At 40.6% G+C, this 19,701-nt stretch overlaps 2 protein-coding genes across 3 annotated transcripts in view; one reads left to right on the forward strand and one right to left on the reverse strand.

Annotated features, from left to right (window-relative positions):
• LOC308474458 (uncharacterized protein) overlaps positions 1 to 11,598 on the forward strand; it is a 34,540-nt gene extending 22,942 nt beyond the window's left edge. Inside the window, exons 4-5 of one of the 2 annotated variants that reach the window (XM_081000761.1) lie at positions 7,347 to 7,497; positions 9,973 to 11,598. In XM_081000761.1, the coding sequence (XP_080856887.1) occupies positions 7,347 to 7,497; positions 9,973 to 9,983 (162 nt within the window). In that variant the 3' untranslated portion in view covers positions 9,984 to 11,598. Of the gene's footprint in view, positions 1 to 88; positions 1,002 to 7,346; positions 7,498 to 9,972 lie in introns of those variants that run through there. The other variant, XM_081000762.1, reaches the window with a different exon arrangement.
• Positions 1 to 19,701, reverse strand: part of PDE10A (phosphodiesterase 10A) — a 120,095-nt gene that overhangs the window by 49,848 nt on the left and 50,546 nt on the right. Inside the window, exons 9-15 of the mRNA XM_081000765.1 lie at positions 15,089 to 15,147; positions 11,620 to 11,671; positions 6,319 to 6,461; positions 4,936 to 5,028; positions 3,995 to 4,181; positions 3,428 to 3,570; positions 1,011 to 1,094 (exon numbers count right to left, since the gene is read on the reverse strand). Of these exons, the coding sequence (XP_080856891.1) occupies positions 1,011 to 1,094; positions 3,428 to 3,570; positions 3,995 to 4,181; positions 4,936 to 5,028; positions 6,319 to 6,461; positions 11,620 to 11,671; positions 15,089 to 15,147 (761 nt within the window). The remainder of the gene's footprint in view (positions 1 to 1,010; positions 1,095 to 3,427; positions 3,571 to 3,994; positions 4,182 to 4,935; positions 5,029 to 6,318; positions 6,462 to 11,619; positions 11,672 to 15,088; positions 15,148 to 19,701) is intronic.

Raw genomic sequence — 19,701 nt, forward strand, 5'->3', positions numbered from 1 at the left:
TCAGAAGCATAAACATGATTTTCCATTATAAAAACAATTGTGGGTTGAACCTACAATTCCCACTCCACTGTCTTTTCAATTCTCTCAGGGAATCAAGATGGAACAGAGGCTCTCCACTGAAGGATGGATGTAGCAGAGAGGATTTTACCTTTCTTCTGCCAGCTACCATGCTGCCTTGGAGGGCCCCTTCCAGATGTGCTTTGCAGGGCGCTGCAGAGGGAAGGGGGAATCAGAGAACATGGCCTCCCCACCCCCTTCCTCCAGTGCGAGTAGAATTCAGTGTGAGTATATTTATGTTGGTTTAAAATATAACCAGGTGGGTGCATATCTGTGTGCGTACACACACACATACACACAGGATACAACACAAAACATAGTGAAATTAAGACTATAAATACTTTTCATGGGAGGGGGAAGAACTGAACAAGATACGACGACTCTCCCAGTCAAAAGCTCTGCAGGGCTCTGAGGCACACATGGAGATCTACACAAGCCAAAACTGCCCCTTTCACTTTAGTCTTCTAGAGATTGAAATACGGAAACAGCCCTTGCTCACACTTAGAGATGTGAAGGCTCCAGGGAAATAAATAAACAAAACTTGCAGAGGGTGGATCTATTTATTTCCCAATGGAAAAACTGTAAATTCTGGAGAAATTTCAAAAAGCCTTTTTGGCAAATATTTTACGTTGTAAGTAAATGCTATCAAAGGCAAAGCTTCTCCCCCACCCCCACCCCTTTTAAACTGTTTTAGCTGCACTTTACTACCTCAAAATTGTTTCTAATAATGTTGTAATAAATTTGCTGTATGAGGCAATTACTATTTCTGTATAGTATAGACATGTACAGATCTCAAATCCTCTTTCCTGCTTCAGTATTTTCAAATACAGTATTTTACATAATCCTATACCCTACACAGCCAGATGATTTCACGGTAATCAAATAAAACATTTACTATATAAAAACCAGTGTGAATAGTTGTAAAATTAAAGGTTAAAAAAATGAATTCATACCAGCTTGACCCACAAGACTGATGGATCATATAGATAAAAATGGATGCCCAGAAATCTTCATAAGGAGTGATATCAAAGTGGAATCTGTTATGAAGGATATTTACAGTTAAGAGAACCAAAGACTCTTAGATGTACATTATGCTTATTAGTTCAGATAAAAGCTTTCTGCACCAGAATCTCTTCTGTTGAACATTAACTTCAAAATCAAAAATGCTGATTTATTCTCACTAGCTTCTGGTATAATAATTCAAGGCTCTATCCTTCTTAAGTCAGTGCCTGACATCACTTCACAAACAGCTTTCTGAGTGGTTTCCCATAAAAAGCAGGGATGGGCTCCTTTTGCTCACTTCAGGCTTTGTTCAATACGAATATGTGAGCCTTGAAATGGGCTAAAGGAGCCCAGGGTGGCATGAATTACTGTGTGCTATTTATGGGGAGTGCTTATCATGGCAGCAGCAGGCTTCCCTCCCCCTTTTTAAAATATCGTATTTTTTGCACAATAACACTCACTTTTTTCCTCCTAAAAAGTAAGGGGAGATGTCTGTGCGTGTTATGGAGGGAATGCCTACGGGTGGCATGCCTACGGATTTTCCTCCTCTAAAAACTACATGCGTGTTATGGTCGGGTGCATGTTATAGAGCGAAAAATACGGTAGGTTCAAAATATTTGCAGCAGTAGTAGTGGAGATCTAGTTGCTGTAACAGCCATAGTTCCACTTCTGCTGCTTTGCTGCCAAAACTGCCACCATAAGCAGTGTCTTTTAACCTTTAAAAAAAAACAAAAGAGGATGAAGCCTTGCCACCCCTATGTACGGTAAGTCCCCACCTCTCAAATTATTGAGGTGGAGTGCTGAATCTTGGCAGTTGAAATGACACTAGAATGGCTGTTCTCAGTTCTCTACCTGCAAATGAGGTGTGGAATTATGGGTAGATTTTGCCTCAGGCCAGGTAGAAGACAGAATTAACTTGAGAACTCTTGGCAGCTGAGTTAAGAATGACAGGCAGTTGCTGTATTTGCTGGGTCGTGCTGCGGTTTATGACTTTCATTTCTTTAATTTCTCAGCAGTTTTTGTGGTCCCCTCCTTCTCTGCCATCCTTATAAAGGATACATGTATTTTGTGTCAATCATTTATTATTTTTACTACAGGATGCCATTTGTGTCCAGGTGAATGCCTGGGAGTTTTGTTACCTGAGGTATTCATTATTAAAATGTTTGAAAGGCATTTTGTTGTTAATTTCCCTTGAATACAGTCTTATGGTCTTACATATAATTAACATAATAAAGTATAATCTAAGTTACACTGGTTCAATTTCATTTGAAGGGTGGGGTCAAGATCTATTTAACATGCAAGTTCTTTCCTGCAAGTTTTGCAGTTCTCAACTGGGTTTACCACTGCACCAGCTGCCAGAACTTTGATGCTGTACTACCTAGACCAAGAAGAGCCCATTAGGGAGTACCCTGAGAAAGAATATTCACAAGGAAAAATAGGTCTCAAGTTTCTGGAAAAAATACTATGATTGTTAGATGTAACAGATAAGCCTTTGGGTACATGAATGTTTAATTAGAATAATGAAAGGAAATGATAATGTTGCTGATAATGGATTTTCGATTATGACAAATTTGTATGCTACCTGAGTGGTAGTGAATATTCTAAAACGAAATAATGCAATCCAAACATTTAAAATTCCACTTTATCATGTTACTTAAAGTTATATTCTTCTGAAGTCAATATTCATAATCTCATGTTGAGGCTCATAACGACAGAACTGCTAGTTGTTTTATTATCAATTAGTCCTGCCTCATAGCTAAATGCAGCAGGTGTTTTATTTCCCTGTCACTGACTTCAGTAAAATACTTGGGTGCATTGGAAACACAGTATTGCACAGCAGATACGCTAGATCTGAAAGTAACCACTCTGTTTATATAAATGATTAATGAAGCATGGCCACCATGACAACCACAGGATTGTCCCAGAGTGTTTCAGACCCTATACCCATGTGAGGTCATACACTTCATTGGGTGTTCTCTGCTGGCCATGATAATGTGAGGTTGATGGTGTTATCCACAGAACCTTTCTCATTAACTGCCTGGTCAGGTGTAGACCTAAACTGCTACCAATGGGGGATTTCCTCCCAATGCATATACTAGCTTCAGATTTTCCTCATTATTACAAGCAGGGGGCAGAAAGGGGTGAATTCATTAAACTTCCACGCCTACTCAAATCCAGTTAATCATCAACCTCCCCTCCTTACGCTGATGCTATTTGTATTTTGAAAAACCTGAATATTCATTGAAAAGATACATTTGCCATGTCTAGTGTGGCTCTTTGATAATCGCAACAGCAACAGCTGCTAAGCTGCCAGTGTTCATGGGGAATACCCTACTTCTGTATCAAAAAGATCACATTAAAAACATACAGTTCTACTTCTTTGCAGAGTTGTGGTGGGAGTCTGCAGTCCATGAGGTTTTTCCATTCTTCTGCTGTACAAACACTGTGATAGGAAAGCTTCTCCATAGTAACACGGTAGATACACTCTGAATGGCGAACTTTGTGGTACATCTAAATAAAGCATTTTATTATATAAGATATGGCTGTTTGCACAGGGTCTAAACTTACTTTCTCAAGCCAAACACTTAGATCTGTGTCTAGCTTCACAGAGATGATATTTCTGAGGGATAATTAGGAATACTTTTAAAAGAGAATAAATTGATATGGTCACTATCATGTGAATTTGAAAACTTTTTTAAAAAATTAAACAAAGCTGTAAATGATAGGATCAGCTTAATCGTAACCATTTTATTAACAATCAAATCTTAATCCCGGAACTTTAAAACTGAATCAGTTTAATCTCTGACACCTCCCTTAACAATTAAATTAGTACAACTGACTTTGCTATACAAATCCAAAATGGATAATATAAATTTATAAAATTTATTAATTTCACTTTTTGTGCACTTGGCTATCTTTGTGGAACAAAACTTACATTAGCACAGTGTAAGGCTAAAGCACAAAAGACTGCAAACATTTTAAAGTTGTTCTCATCAGTTTTAGAGAAGGCACATCCACTTAGTTTGTTCACCATCTGCACGACGCCTATTACACTTCCTCGGCTCACAATAGGCATGCATAAAATATTCCTGGTGGTGTAGCCTGTATAGAGATCTACCTCCCTGAAGGAAAAAAGGGAAAGGGTGAACATTCACTTTCTTAACATGACATCATCTAACAATAATGTTCAAAGCCATTTCATGTGCGTTATCTAGTTGTAATCCTTACAACAAGCCTGTAATGTTAATATTATCATCTCCATGTTGCAAATACAGGATAAAGGCTAGAAGAACCTGGTAAATTCATAACACATGTGAGGCTGAAGCCAGGAACTTTCTGATAGATAAATAAATAAATTATCTGATAAATAATTTAGCCACCATTCCCAACAAGCATTCCAGCCAATTCAAACCTCCATATGCAAGGGATGCCAAGTGTGCATGAAGTGCTTGTTGGAGTTAATAGTGGACAGTATGGTAGGGCAGAGGGGGTGCACTATCCCTGATGGAGCAGGTATGTAGTTTGGGGGTGCTCCTCGATCCAGCTCTATCAATGGAGGTGCAGGTCTCTTTGGTGGGTAAGAGTGAATGTCTTTAACCAGCTTTCACCAGTAAGAGAGGTTATGGCCATTCCTGAATCAGGACAGCTAGAGCACAATTGCCAATGGACAGGTAACCTGGGACTACTGAAATCTGTTCTGTGTGTGGCTACCCTTGAGGTTGGTCTGGAAGTTGCAGCTGGTGCAGAATACATCAGCTAGGTTGCTTTGGGGGGCAAACTACTGCCAGCACAACACCTTAGCTGCAGGACTTGCAGGGGCTGCCGTTCTGCTAACCAGCCAAGTTCTTTTGGGTGGTAAACATATCAGATTCCTACCTGTTAAAACGTGGATCTGCATAGGCATCAGGAATGTTGAGAATTTCACCTGTTCTTGCTACCTGACCAGCTATTCCTTTTTCAATAGAAAATCTGCATGGGACATAAAGAGATATGCACATCTTAAAGCAAGGAAAATGACATTTGAGCAGCTAAATTTCTCTTCCCGTTATTGGCATCCATCTTGTCTCAAGAGACAATGGAGTGCGCCTCTGGGGGTGAAGTCAAACTGCTGCGTTAGCAGCACTGGAGTGACCTCTCCAGGGCACAAGCCTGGCAGTGTGTATGGAGGTCCTGGGTTACCAAGACGACAAGACCCCACTCTCAGCCTCGCTGATGTGGTCCAAGAAAAGCAGAGCAATAGGTAGGGACTGCACTCTGGATTTGTGTAGGGTTTACTCCATAGCCTTTTCATCTCCCAAAGGTATATCGCAAGGCAGTGGAGGTTTAGGACCAGAGTTTTCCTTCTCCTAGATAGGCTACTTTCCCAGGTACTTTCTCAGTGGCCCCAACTGCCCCTGATTTCCCTCTACAACACATACACAAACTACTTTCTTGACATCAGGACCAACCACTCAATCTGCCAGAGCCTGTCTTTGCATGCAGAGGAAGTCCCTATCTCACCAAGGGTTTCAGACCCACCAGCTACCCTCATCTGGTTTAGCTGGCCAGTCAATGCTGTTCCAGGGGTGTGGCCACTGTCACATGATGACAGGTTCAAGGAGCTACAGGTGAGAGCTGAGTGCAGGGTAGGGACCAAAGGTGGGCAAACTACCCCAGAAGGAGCACAATGTGTCCTCCTGCAGAGGTACTACCACTCCCCTAACACTCCATACATCCTTCTCTTGTAGATAAAGAGTTAATTCAGCACTGGATATCATCTCCTAAACAGGGACCAAAATACATGGCTAAAGCCATTTCCTGGGAAGGTGGACTGCCTCTTAACTTTCAGGTAGATAGCAGCCACAAAACACAGCTACAACACAGTTAACATCTAGCTATAATTAGGCCTAATCCCTAATTATACTGCTGAAGAGCTGCGAAGGAGATTGACTTTTGGTGAAGAAAAAAAACTTGAGCTACTCTGGATTTGTGTGACTACACAAGTCAACATAGGCCAAAGCGCAGGAATTCACCACATAAGAATTTCTTCTCCTCTCCTCGTTGGTAGCTGGTCATTCAAAACTCATGATGACATTATAGCATCAGAGATGTTGTTCTGATGGCACTGCAGTTGCCACCTGCAGAAGACTACTTCTGGAGAGGCAAATCCTCATGAGAATAATATCAGTGTGGCAAAAATTGTTAAAGTATCTGTAAATATACACAGAAATGGAACAGATTAATATTGGCATGTAAGAATAGTCAACTCACTAGTCTTACCTTATTTCTTTGGTCTTCTTGAAGACAGGTTTTCCATCATGTTCCTCCCCAATATCAAATAAATCTGAATATAATTCATTGTTCTTGTGATCTACCTGGAAAAGCGCACAGCGATCTGCATTCACCAAGTTTTTTGCATATATCTACAGAAAAAGGACAGAGCTAAAATTAATCACAGTGGGCTTAGACAAAGTCTGTATTATATTTCACAAGTTAGTTAACTATACTTTAATAAACCCTATAAAAATGGATAGTTGTTGCTACTTTAATTATAAAGTTAAGTAATTTGTAACAGTCATAATTCTTTTTGTGCATTGATTGTAATAATTTATCTCTACTCATGAAAATAGCCTGAAGCTTTATTGTATTGTCATTGATGTCTGCTTAAAAAAAAAGAAAAACCTTTATGCAAGCTGGGCATGTTTAGCCTGGAGAAGAGGAGGTTAAGGGGTGATATGATAGCCATGTTCAAATATATAAAAGGATGTCACATAGAGGAGGGAGAAAGGTTGTTTTCTGCTGCTCCAGATAAGCGGACACGGAGCAATGGATCCAAACTACAAGAAAGAAGATTCCACCTAAACATTAGGAAGAACTTCCTGACAGTAGGAGCTGTTTGACAGTGGAATTTGCTGCCAAGGAGTGTGGTGGAGTCTCCTTCTTTGGAGGTCTTTAAGCAGAGGCTTGACAACCATATATCAGGAGTGCTCCGATGGTGTTTCCTGCTTGGCAGGGGGTTGGACTCGATGGCCCTTGTGGTCTCTTCCAACTCTATGATTCTATGATTCTATGATTCTAAGCCTATCCAGATGTGAAATTTTATTGGGTACATTTGTTTTTAAAACTTGATTTTACTTAAATAATCATAGTTTTATTGTGTCTACATGCTTTTAAAGTCTGTTGAATTTTCCTATAAACATTTTATATTATTTTATGGAAACCACTTAAGAATTATTTTCATTAAGTGCTATATAAATATTGTTATATAAAAATAATTAAAATATATTTATTTCTTCTTTTGACAATAGAGATGGAGTAAGTGTTCAATATTAACTTCTTCCTTAAGCACCTCCTGGGATATTCGAGTTTGTGGAGAATGGGAAAGGAAGATTCCAAGAGGAAAAGACAGGTGCTTTAGGAAGCACGAAACAAATTTAAAAATCTGGGATGAATTTAGAGGTAAATAAAGACTCTTCTAAAGTTTATTAGTAGAGAACAAAACTGGTACGTTTTCCATAAGCTTGAACTACTCTAAAGTAGCAGTTATGGGTCTGTAAGATATCCTAGCTTCTGGTCATTTTAGTCTGCTTTAGTAGAAAGCTTTATTTATTTATTTATTTTAAAAAGTTCTATCACATTTAGGCATCTTATTTGGACAAAAACACAGGGAAGTTCTAACATTACTATCCAGAGAATAGTAAATATATTGGGTTCAATATGGAGAAGAACTTCTGTGAATAGATGGAGTGCATAGCAAGCAAAGGCTTTCATTCATGGAATTAGGGGAAGGCATTTTTTGTTGATTCTTCTTCACACTTCTATGCCACCTCCCATGCTATTTTGAAAGGATTCCTATCTCCCCGAGGAAGATTGTGGGGAGGGCACAAGGAGCTGTTGGGGGTGGGAATTGGTGGAAATTGTCTCTTCCTTCAGGAAGCAGCATATTTCCATGAGCAGAACTTTGCTTACAGATCTTTTGATTCAGGCCACTGTGGCATGAACCTGAGTATACTTTTAGGCCACTCAAAGAAGTTATCAGTGTCAATTTGAAGAGCATAAAAGCATTTTTTCAGAGAGAAATACTATCTAGCTATATATCTCATCTCCAGATTTTGTACTACTAGTGAATTATACCATTGTTTCCCCAAGTAATATATAAAACACAAGTCAGAAAGCAGATCCTCAGGGAAGGTCTATGTTGAAAGTGAGTTTTTATGCCTAGCTGCTGTTTCTCTGCATTTAAAACTGTTTTAGGCCACTTTCATATTAATTCCTGTCCAAAACAGTTTGCAAAAAAGTACAACAATCAAAAGAAGCATCAAAACAATGAATAAATAGGAGAACAAGGAAAATGCTGTTTAGCCATTCAATTAGATAAAACCAGAACAGCAGCAAAAGATTTCACAAAGGCAGTCAAAATATCAATGGCCACTCACTAAAACCCATGGTTTTGCTTTGTCTTCTGAATAGTAATAACGTTGGTGCCTTCCTTACCTGAAGAGGAAGGACATTCCACAACTAGGGGACCATTGCTGAAAAGGCCCTCTTTCCAGTCACAAGCACCAGGACACATCGTTCCCATGGGACATTGTGTCCCAAATTACAAAAGGAACGCCACTAGGCTGCTGAGGGCAGCCAAGCCACCGCGTGAAGCAGCAATGTAATGGATTTAAGGGTTGCTCGTGCGTAAGTTGCCGCCACTGCTGGCGAGGTTACCTGGTTAAACCCTTTCTGACTGAACAGCCTCCAGCACTGTGACTGTCTCAGTCACTGGCAGAATCCGTCAGTGGGCATTTCTTGAACCTTTTCCAGCATAAAGGTTGTTTGACGCCAAGACCCCTCCTACTCTCCCTGCGCGGAAGTCTTCTGCGCAGGGAGGGTGTGGGCAGCGGAGTACCCGTACTCTCTCCGCTGGTCTCCGGCGAGGAGTCTTGGAGCCTCCTCTCCGATTCCCCCATCTGCCCCCCTTCTCCACTGGGGTTACGCTGATTTCCTTCCCCAGCAGATGGGCTGCCTCTCTCCCTACTGGGACCCTCTCTGGCATCCCTCTGGAGCCTTCCCTCCGCCTCTAGCTCCGATGGCAGTTCCCTGACAGGCAACAAAGCATTTTTTCTGGAAAAAAGAAAAAGAAAAAACCCTTGGGCACCTTGTCTTTAAAAGGTAGTCCCACTCCAACCAAAAGTTCCTCCCCCTGGAAGCCACTGAATATGCCTGACCCCACTTTCACAGCACATTAACGGTTCTGTGAAAATAAGATACACGGCCAAGCCTTAGAAGGAATAGAACTGAGTTTCCTCAGTGTATGCTGTTGGCACTTCACTCCAAAACTTTGGACAACCTCACCTAGCAATCTCATGAAGATGTTAAAACAGCTCAGGGGCCAAGACAGGAACTCTCTGGAACACCATGGGATAACTGGGGAAATGGCACAGAGGAGAAATGTTGAACAACTCCTCTCCCCCAACTCTACTGCTTCAAGAAAAGTTATAAACCCTGCTAGGTGCAATTCAATATAAAAAGCGTAAGCCATTCCACTCACAGATCTCCCATGTAATGTGCAGGCTTCGTACAATTCAACTACGATAGAATTTTTTGTTTGGATGAAGGCACACACAGTCCTGGCAGAGAGGTGAGGCTAAGATATCTTTCCTTTCCTCTCCTCCCTTGGAGCCATAGAGTAGCCAACAGCAATTAGTGAGTTGCTGCTGAAGATTAACTTTCTAATGGCTCTTAGCTGAGGACCTCACTTTGCAAAAATTCTAGAACTTCTAGATCACCCATGCAGCTCAAGTCTATGTTTACCCAGTTGTGAGTTCTCAAGTGCACACAGGGTTGCCGTCCCAGACAAATCTGCTCAAACGACTTGTGAACCAGTTTTCTTCCCTATCTTCTAAAGGAATGGATTTCAACCTTGTTTCTAACTTACACTTACAGCTACTCAGTGAGGCAACACAGCTGTGCTCCATGTATAGCGTCCCTTCAAAATAAATGACTTATTTCCGTGACAAACAACAAAACCTAAAACAACTATGGATTGCTGAGATTTAGCATATTAAGATGAAATAATCATTAATAAAGCCTTCCGATTAAAAAAAAAAAGATTGGTTTTTCAAGGAACTACTGTTAATGACTTGGTCTTTAAAGGTGCATTGTGGTAGCTGCCATGGACAGAACTATATCACTCAATATGACAAATAAACACACACTAAACTGAGCCAATATGTTATCAATCTGATTTATGCCCCTTTATCTCATCCACAAACACTATTTTCCACCCATCACTGTTGCCATAACAAATCACTAATGCCTTCTGGAGCATCTGAGGTGGACATCCTGAGCTGTATGAGGCTGGTGACTTGCATGACCTGAGGCCTCTGACATGACAATGTGGTGTTTTTGACATTAGCAGCCTGGAAGGGGGTGGGGTGCTACGTGCAATCTGAAACAAGCTGTAGGCATGAACACTCAGTTTTCAGTACGGATTTCCCTAAGGATTGGCTCTTTGACTTGTGGTTTTAAAATATTACCTTGGAAAAACATGCCCAGGCTGGCCAGGGCTTTTCATGGGCAAAGCCTCTGTTGCAGGGATGTGGCAGTGACAATTTTCTCCACACCTGCTATTGAAAGTTCAGAGCCTATGTGAAGAAATGTGGCATGCCCAGAGCAGATTATAGACTACATTCAGAGTTTTGACAGAACACAGAATGGAACTGTTTTGCTCTACACAAAAACCTTTCAAAATGAAACCAAGTTTTCCTCCTGATACTAGTAGCATTTGGGTGGCAAAGGGAGAATTTTCATGGAGATTGTGGCGGAGAACACCCCTCCCCACAGTCTGCCCTGATTGGACCCACAGCAGCACCTATTTACTATTTTTAAAAGATTCATGCAACTATAAGTTATGTATTAAGCACCATAAGTAGTTTGGCCCTGAGAATGTGAGCTATAAAGTTTACCAAAGCTCTTTAAGTGGCATTTGACAAGCCACCAGCTCAGTTCACACTTAACATAAAGCCAAACCATGGCAGAGCATAAAGGTGCAGTCTCCTGGAGAGGAGATTGTGGCTGCTTTGCTCTTCCTCTTGTACTCCTGCTACTGGAAGTTAAGCCATAGTTTGGCTTGGTGCAGTGTATGAACCCCTGGTGGTTCGTAGTTTGTCTCTGCCAAACAAACCATGAGCCTAGGTTCAGGTAACACACCAAGCCAAACCATGCCTTAGCTCACAGCAGCAGTAGGACTGGAACAAGACGTCTGCAGCCTCCTTTCCAGGAACCTGCATGTTCACACATTCATGCTAAACAACTGTCAATTAGCACCAGGGTTGCTTGCTTCACATTCTCTTGGAGATCTTACTACGTAATGGCAGTGAAAAAATATCAATGAGCAAATCAAATTATTTTACAATAGCACTACACAAATTTTTAAATAATTTATATGTAATTCTTCTAAAAAGTAATACTTTGAACATGCACTGATTTGAAACAGACACACAATCAGGACACAGTATATAAACTAGATTTCAAAGAGGAAGACTTGAAAAGTAAGATGTAATGTAGACATTAGAGGGAAAGATACATTACCATGATATTTTCAAGTAGAGCATCTATTGCGACAATGTTATCAAAATATGTTCTGCAGAATAATAGGTGAAGTTCTTATTAATAACATCATTTATAGATTTCACTACCACAATAACCCATGCTGGTTTTCATTTACTGATAAAACAATAGGTTATCATCTATTTATGAAACCATACCATATAAATCTTCTCCCTGCATAGGCTTGTATGCATTGATCATCTTGCTCGACTGTGCCCTATGTGCCCCTTCAAGGACCACATATGGCAACTGGTAGATTCTAAACTGGATTGGATCCATGCACACAGAACTAACAGAAAACTTCATTTGTCATCTTTGGCAGTGCTGTAGAAATGGCCAGTGCTATAGAAATGGCCAGTGCTGACAAAGCCAAACAACCCATCATCTGTTTGTTCTACATGGGGGTATTTATCTATCGCATATGTATCCTATTCTTCCTCCAAGAAGCTCACAGCAGCAAAAATGTTGCCCCTACAACAATCCTATGATGTAAACTAAAAGGTAAGGCGGTGACTAAGTGAACAGGGAATTGAACCCAGATCTCTCTTGCCTAAGCTGCAAATTCCAACTTCTGTACCAGACTGGATGGGGGATCCTTCAATTAAGCAAAAGTTCAGAGCAGATGTATAATCATACAATCCAGTAGATAAGATGATAGTCAAACATTAGTGATTCTTTTTAACATTTCACCCATATAAGCTCCACTTGACCAGGTTATCCATCTTCTTTCATCTTGCCAAAGAAACTGCTTTAGCTGCCTTCAGCAATTTCCATGTGCTGGGCTTATTATAACATATTTTTTCCCAAATTACACCACCTCTAAATGACTTTTTTTTGTACAATAATATAGGCAATGTTTATTTCATTTTTAATATCCTCTTCCTCTTTGCACTGGCAGCAGGACACTGACAGCCGTCTTCTCTATACCTGGTTCTGTGAGCACACCAGCAAATATTCCCGCCTAAAGCCACGTGCAGCATGACTGGAAAAACAAGCTGACCTTGCTTCCACAAGCTAGTACAGCAGCTCTCTCTCCCTGATTAATATATAGTAGCTGTCCCAGGCACCCAAAGTCACTAACAGATAAGCACCAGATGTATTAACAAAAGATGCTTTGAATGTTCCACATTCTCAAGCATCGTTGGCCATTAGATTTCATTATTTCCAAGAGGCAGATATTATTCCAAAAATTGTGTACCTTTTTGTGTGACATTCTATCAAATCAAATTTTATTAAACGGTCACAGACCAGATTAACTCGTACAGCTAGTCAGCGAAGCATAACACCGGAAAAAACAAAGGACAATTTCGATACATAACTGCAATTTAAAATTAGACAGCATAAATAAAATTAAGTATTTGCCTTCGCCTGCATATTGACATTGGAAAGCTCTTGTTTCCTGCGCCTAATAGCGGCTACACAAAATTTGGCCACATTGATCGTAATTTCAGGAACCTTATCTTCTACCAAGGCTCTCATACGTTGGAGTTCTGGTTCATTTTTAAGCTTTTGTAGAACTGGTGCAATAAAGGTCAAACGTAGATCCTCGTAGTAACTACAGTGCAGCAATACATGCAGACTTGTTTCCACTTCCGATGAGCCACACGGGCAAACACGTGACTCATATGGTTTGCCCTCATATCTGCCTAGCAGCAGGGCAGAGGGCAGAACGTTAAATCTGGCCAGGGTAAAGGAGTGTCTGTACTTAGGTATTTGTAAATCAGCCAAATAATTTGCGGGTGAGAACCCTCTCCCAAAGTCTCTAATTATGGCATGTTTATCCATTTTGCCCATATGACATTGCAGCTCTATGTCCCTAATGCGTTGGAGCACTTGACTTCTGGCTCTCTCATATCCTGCCGCTATCAAGATCTGCGGGGAGAATCCCAAGCTTCTTATCTTTTCAAACAGGGAAGCTTTCCAGGTGGAATGAAAGGTGTCTAAGAGTGTTAAAGGAGCCAAACCGGCCGGGGGAAAAATAAGTTTTAACCAGTAGTGTATCTTTAGAATCCACAGCCGCGCATTAACGGGTGGTTGTCCAACTTCTAAGCGGACAGCTATATTAGATACACAGGGGGGGATCCCCAATAAACACCGATAGAATTTTGTTTGAAATGCCTCCATAGGCGCAAAATTTTTAAAACTGCAAACCTGGGATCCATAAGTGAGTTGTGGGAGTATTTTTGCAGCAAAAACCTGGGAGGCCGCCGGAACGTATTTACCCCCTTTCCCGTGAAAAAATCTTGTAAGGGCTTTATTAGCCCTTCCTGCGTTGGCAATGGCGTTTTTCATCTGTTGGTGCCACGAGACCCTTTCCTGAAAAGTTATTCCCAGGTATTTGAAAGTTGCTACCTGGTCAATAGGTTGACCATTAATTCTCCATTTGTGTTTCCTTCTTTTTTTTGAAAACACCATAATTTTAGATTTGCTGTAATTTATTGATAGTTGTTCCGCTTGACAATAGTCAGCAAGTGATCTCAAGAGCTTCCTCAGGCCAACGCAGGAAAAGGAGAGTAGGACTGCGTCGTCCGCATACAGAAGCACCGGGATGGGAATACCTGCCAGTTTGGGAGGGTGGGCATTTTCTTTCGCCATATTTACTGCTAGAGAGTTGATATAGAAATTAAATAGCGTTGGCGCGAGGACACATCCTTGTTTAACCCCATAGTGCGTTTGAATTTCTTTAGTTAGATGGCCTGACCGATCGCATCTTACCCTCACCCTGGTGTTTTCGTATAGACCACGGATAAGGCGTAATAAGCGTTTATCTATGTTTGTAGCGCCAAGCTTTTCCCAGAGTCTATCCCTTGGTATTAGATCAAACGCCGATTTAAAATCCACGAATGCTGCATATAAAGACCCCCCTTTTCTAGAGTATTTGTCTGCCAGGTGTTGAAGGGTAAGGGCCTGGTCTATAGTTGAACGCTTTGCTCTAGTGTGACATTCAGACTGATAAGAAAGAAGAAATATAAGACAGTCTTTCTGTCTGGGTAAGAACTGTCATCATTTAACATCCATTCCTAAACCTTGTAGAAAACATCCTGAGGTCAATGCCGAATGCATACATTTGCTTTCCACAAGAGTAACATAGTGCACAAAATCATTCTTATGAAGAATTTATATTTTCCTGCTGTTTATGTACAATTTATTTATTTATTGCTAAGACTTTTGCAGATAGATGCACTCCGTTACTGAAACCAGGATAAATAACAAGTTAGAATTAATGTTTCTTCCGCCATAGTTTACACGTAGTCTTATGCATGCCTGCTCAGAAGTAAGTTCCACTGAGTTCAATGGGACTTACTTCCATGTAAGTGTGCATAAGATTTCAGTACTTATCTTTCTATACCAGCTGGTAATATACTAAGGGCATTTGCTAACTACCTTCCATGATTCTACATCACACATATTTCATGCAACTAACTGAGAATGAGTTGTAAGTGTGACTTACTTTGAAACGTCAAGCAGGAAGTCATTCAATTCAGTCTGCTTAGCGAGGCCCTTCGATACCTGACCAGAACATTTGAAATACTATTGCTTATATAAGCAAAAGGTTACATTCAAAAGTATGGAGTATATACGCTATCTAAAATTAGATATATATACACATACATTTACACATCTTTAGATTTATTGTGTTTACAGATATGCTAACTCGGATTTATTGTATTTTTCTAATTGTCTAAAATGGCAGCTCTTACACTGTGAGCCTGAAGACTTTACTGTTTGTGCCCTCCTCTGCATATAAACTCTGAATGCAGAAACCTAGGATACCAGCTCACAGTCAGCCCTACTAACCTGCTCAGACAGGTAAAGTGTTCAATTTTCTGCCAAAGAAAGATTGTCTCCCCCCCCCCATTTACTCATCTTATATAAACAACATCTAAGACAAGCAATAACTGAGGTAAATAAGCTATATTATTTTCTACCAAATCCTTTGGCTGAGTAGTATGTACATGTTCTGGGTTCTTAAAAGAAAGAGGCAGACTCAGGCCTACATCACTTACCACCATTGCCAAGTTCATGGTAGCTCTCTCAGATTTGGTTAGATTTTAAAAAACTGAGTTTGGAGGATTTTATAAAAATATATATATACTAAACTGGTGGAAGTAGCTGGGGAAAAAAGTGAGTTACAGAAGTTTTCATGGTGCAGGCAAAGGATTTTGATTGTCCCTAAGAGGAAAGCACTTGTGAGGGTTAAGAACCATTTGGGTTTTTAAATCTCACTGATTCAGTGGCAGAGAGCTAAGTTCATGATTAAGCAAAGACTAGGTGTGGGGAAACACTAGCATGACCTGCCAAATCTCCCCATTTAGTTTGTGCAGCCATTCTGGAGAAGTCATACCTATCTGCCCTGCATTTGAAATCATATATGACATCAGGTGTGAGGCTGGTATGGGCAGTGCTTAAAGCGACAAACAGGAACTTAAAGTGAGTTTCCGGTTTTTCCTTTGCTGGTGCAAGGCACACTTCCACTTGCCCATCAACCAATGTGCAGTGGGAGAGCACCTTGCTCAATGGAATCTGTTTTGTTCTTCCAACACTGCTCTTTGAATCTCTGAAAGCCAGAGGTTCAAATAGCAGCATGGGGCTGCTTGAAAGTCCTTTGCAAACAGCCTGCCCTGCTCTTTAAACTTGGGTAATTCCATGACAATGTCAACTTACAGACCTATCTTTCATTTTCATATGTAGTTAACATGTTCTATATCATTTTAAAGATAGTTTTCCAAAATTTCATCATCTGACAACAGTTTTTCAAAATGGCATTTTACATGTGAGTAAAACAACCAGAAACACGACATGCAAGATGACTCAGAATTTCTCTCATTTTTTTTTTCTAATATTCAGTTAAAGACCTCTCCAAGAAAATAGACAATAGGTTAATGACCTTTTTATTGTACTGACAGTTTTGCTTTCTCATTCTCTTCTCAACTGAGAAGAAACTTCATGCACTGAATAAAATCAGATGAACTTAAACCAATAAAACTTATATTGGTTGGGTATGTAGTCAGAAGAACACATACTCCCTCCTCCCTCAACAAATGAAAATAACTTTATGCTCTTCCTTAAGATGTTAACATCAAGAAAATGTGCTGAGATGTTACCTATCAGATGTCTTATGTGCAGCAATTCCTACAAGCAACATAACACCACAATGTGCACAACTTATATAGAATATATGTGTTGTGATTTTGTCACTTAAATCCCTTTTTAGGGTTGTCATAATTGTTTTCCTAAGAGTTTAATAATTATTAGGCCTTATTATTTGTACCATACCATCAATGCAGGGCACCTTACAGAGTTTTACAAAAAGAGACAGGTCCCGACCCTCAAGAAGCTTACCCTCTGAAAGACAAGTCAGACAAGGGGAAGGTGGACATATGTTAATGCTTTTAGAAGATAGGTAATATAATTGTATGTTTAAACTTTCTAAGTAACTTCAACCTGGGTGTGGTTTAGAAAAGGCAGAACTGGCATTTCTCTACTAGACTCCCCACTTCACCCGCTTTCTTGAAGCATGAAGAAGCTTCTACCAGCTTCCTCTCAGATTTATCAAGGAGCCAGTCGTATTCTGATTCATCTCCCTAGCTAAACTGAACTGAATAACCAGGCTCATCTATACATACAGGTATTCTCCTCAGGAACCAAAGGCCTCTTGCTGAGCCTCAGGTTAACAGTACAACCCTGTAAAAGGCTGAAGGCAGTTTTGAACAGAAGTGTAAATGTTTGTGGGTTTTTTTCAAATATTTTAAACTGAAGAGACAAAGGGGATGATGCCCCTATGGTAAATGTAATTATTCTGAAGGAAAGCACTGAAGCAGAAACAGCCACTGAAGCACTGGTGCCAACTGGGCAACTTTGTTGTTGTTGAGTTTGAGGGAAATTGAAAAGAAAATTTGTTGACCAGGTGCTGGCAATATTATGTTCATGAATATAGAATCCTCTTCTTTAAAACACAAAAAGGACTTCATTAACATTTGTCTTCCCTGGAAATAAATATAAAAGTTGGTTGAAGGGGGGGGGGGAATCACAAGGGGTTTCCACAGCCAAGTTTAAATTCCAATGGGCATTACAACTTCTCATATGGACTTGCTGCTGACCTTCAGCAAATGCACAATAAAGTGTCATTTTCACAGGGTCTTGCTATAAGGCATTTGTGCGTGAGACAGTGAATTGTCACCAACAAAGAGATCTTGGACCTGGTTCTCACCAACAGGGGGAAATTGATCGATGAAGTGGAAGGGCTCGGAAACTTGGGAGGAAGTGATCATGTTCTGCTGGGTTTCAGGATACAGAGGCAAGGGGAAACTGAGTGTAGTCAGACACGCACTCTGGACTTTTAGAAGGCCAATTTCAAAAAGCTGAAGGAGCTACTGGGTGTGATCCTGTGCTCAGAAATACTTAATGAGAAGGGAGTCCAAGAAGGATGGGAGTTTCTAAAAGGAGAAATATTGAAGGCCCAAATGTAGACAATACCAAGAAGAAAGAAAAGTGGGAAGCATCTAAGGAAACCGGTGTGGCTGCATAAGGAGCATACAGATGAGCTGAGAGTTAAGAAGGGCATTTATAAGAAATGAAAGAAAGGGGAAATCACAAAGGAGGAGTATACATAAATAGCCAACAGCTGCAGGGGAGAAGTCAGGCTGGCTAAAGCTCAGAATGAGTTCAGGCTTGCAAAAGAGGTTAAAAATAATTATAAAGGTTTCTTCTGCTATGTCCAAAGTAAGAAGAACAAGCAAGTGGTGGGTCCTCTGTGTGGGGAAGACGGAGAAATGCTATTGGGTGAGAGAAAAGGCAGAACTACTCAACACCTACTTTGCCTCTGTCTTCACCCAAAAGGAAAGCGATGCCCAACCTGGTGAGAACAGAATAAATGATGTAAGTAGGGAGCTGCAGTCCAAGATAGGAAAAGAGGTAGTAAGGGAACACCTAGCTACTTTAAATGAATTCAAATCTCCAGGGCCTGATGCATCCAAGGGTACTAAAGGAGCTTTGTCTATTATTTTTGAGAATTATTGGAGAACAGGTGATGTCCCTATAGACTGGAGGCAGGCAAATGTTGTCTCCATCTTCAAAAGGGGGGGGGGAGGAATACCCAGGTAACTACTGACCAGTGAGCTTGACATCGATACCTGAGCATTTAGAAAAGGATGCTATGATTACTAAGACCCAGTATGGGTTTCTCAAAAATAAGTCATGCCAGACCAATCTGATTTCTTTCTTTCTTTTTCTTTCTTTTCGATGGAATTACAAACTTGGTGGATCAGGGAAATGCTGTGGACATAGTGTATCTTGATTTCAGTAAGGGTTTTTGACAAAGTCCCCCATGATATTCTCGCAAGGAAGCCGGTAAAATGTGGGTTGAACAAGGTAAATGTTAGGTGGATTCATAGCTGGTTGACTGACCGAACCCAAAGAGTATTCATTAATGGTTCTTTGTCATCCTGGAAAAATGTGACAAGTGGGGTGCCACAGGGTTCTGTCCTGGGCCCATTGTTGTTCAATGTCTTTATAAATGACTTGGATAAAGGAACTGAGGGGATACTCATCAAATCTGCAGATGACACCAAACTGGAAGGGGTAGCTAATGCCGCAGAAGACAGAATCAGAATTCAAAATGACCTGAACAGATTGGAGAGCTGGGTGCAAGCTAACAAAATGAATTTCAATAGGGACAAATGTAATGTTCTGCACTTAGGCAGAAAGAACCAGATGCACAAATATAAGATGGAGGAGACCTGGCTTACTAGCAGTACACTGGTACCTCGGGTTAAGTACTTAATCCGTTCTGGAGGTCCGCTCTTAACCTGAAACTGTTCTTAACCTGAAGCACCACTTTAGCTAATGGGGCCTCTTGCTGCTGCCATGCCGCCGGAGCATGATTTCTGTTCTCATCCTGAAGCAAAGTTCTTAACCCGAGGTATTATTTCTGGGTTAGCAGAGTCTGTAACCTGAAGCGTATGTAACCCGAAGTACCACTGTACATGTGAAAAGGATCTAGTGGTCTTGGTGGACCATAAGCTTAACATGAGTCAACAGTGTGATGCAGCAGCAAAAAATGCT

This window comes from Podarcis pityusensis (assembly GCF_964106645.2).
Source record: "Podarcis pityusensis genome assembly, chromosome: 3".
Classification (NCBI taxonomy): domain Eukaryota; kingdom Metazoa; phylum Chordata; class Lepidosauria; order Squamata; family Lacertidae; genus Podarcis; species Podarcis pityusensis.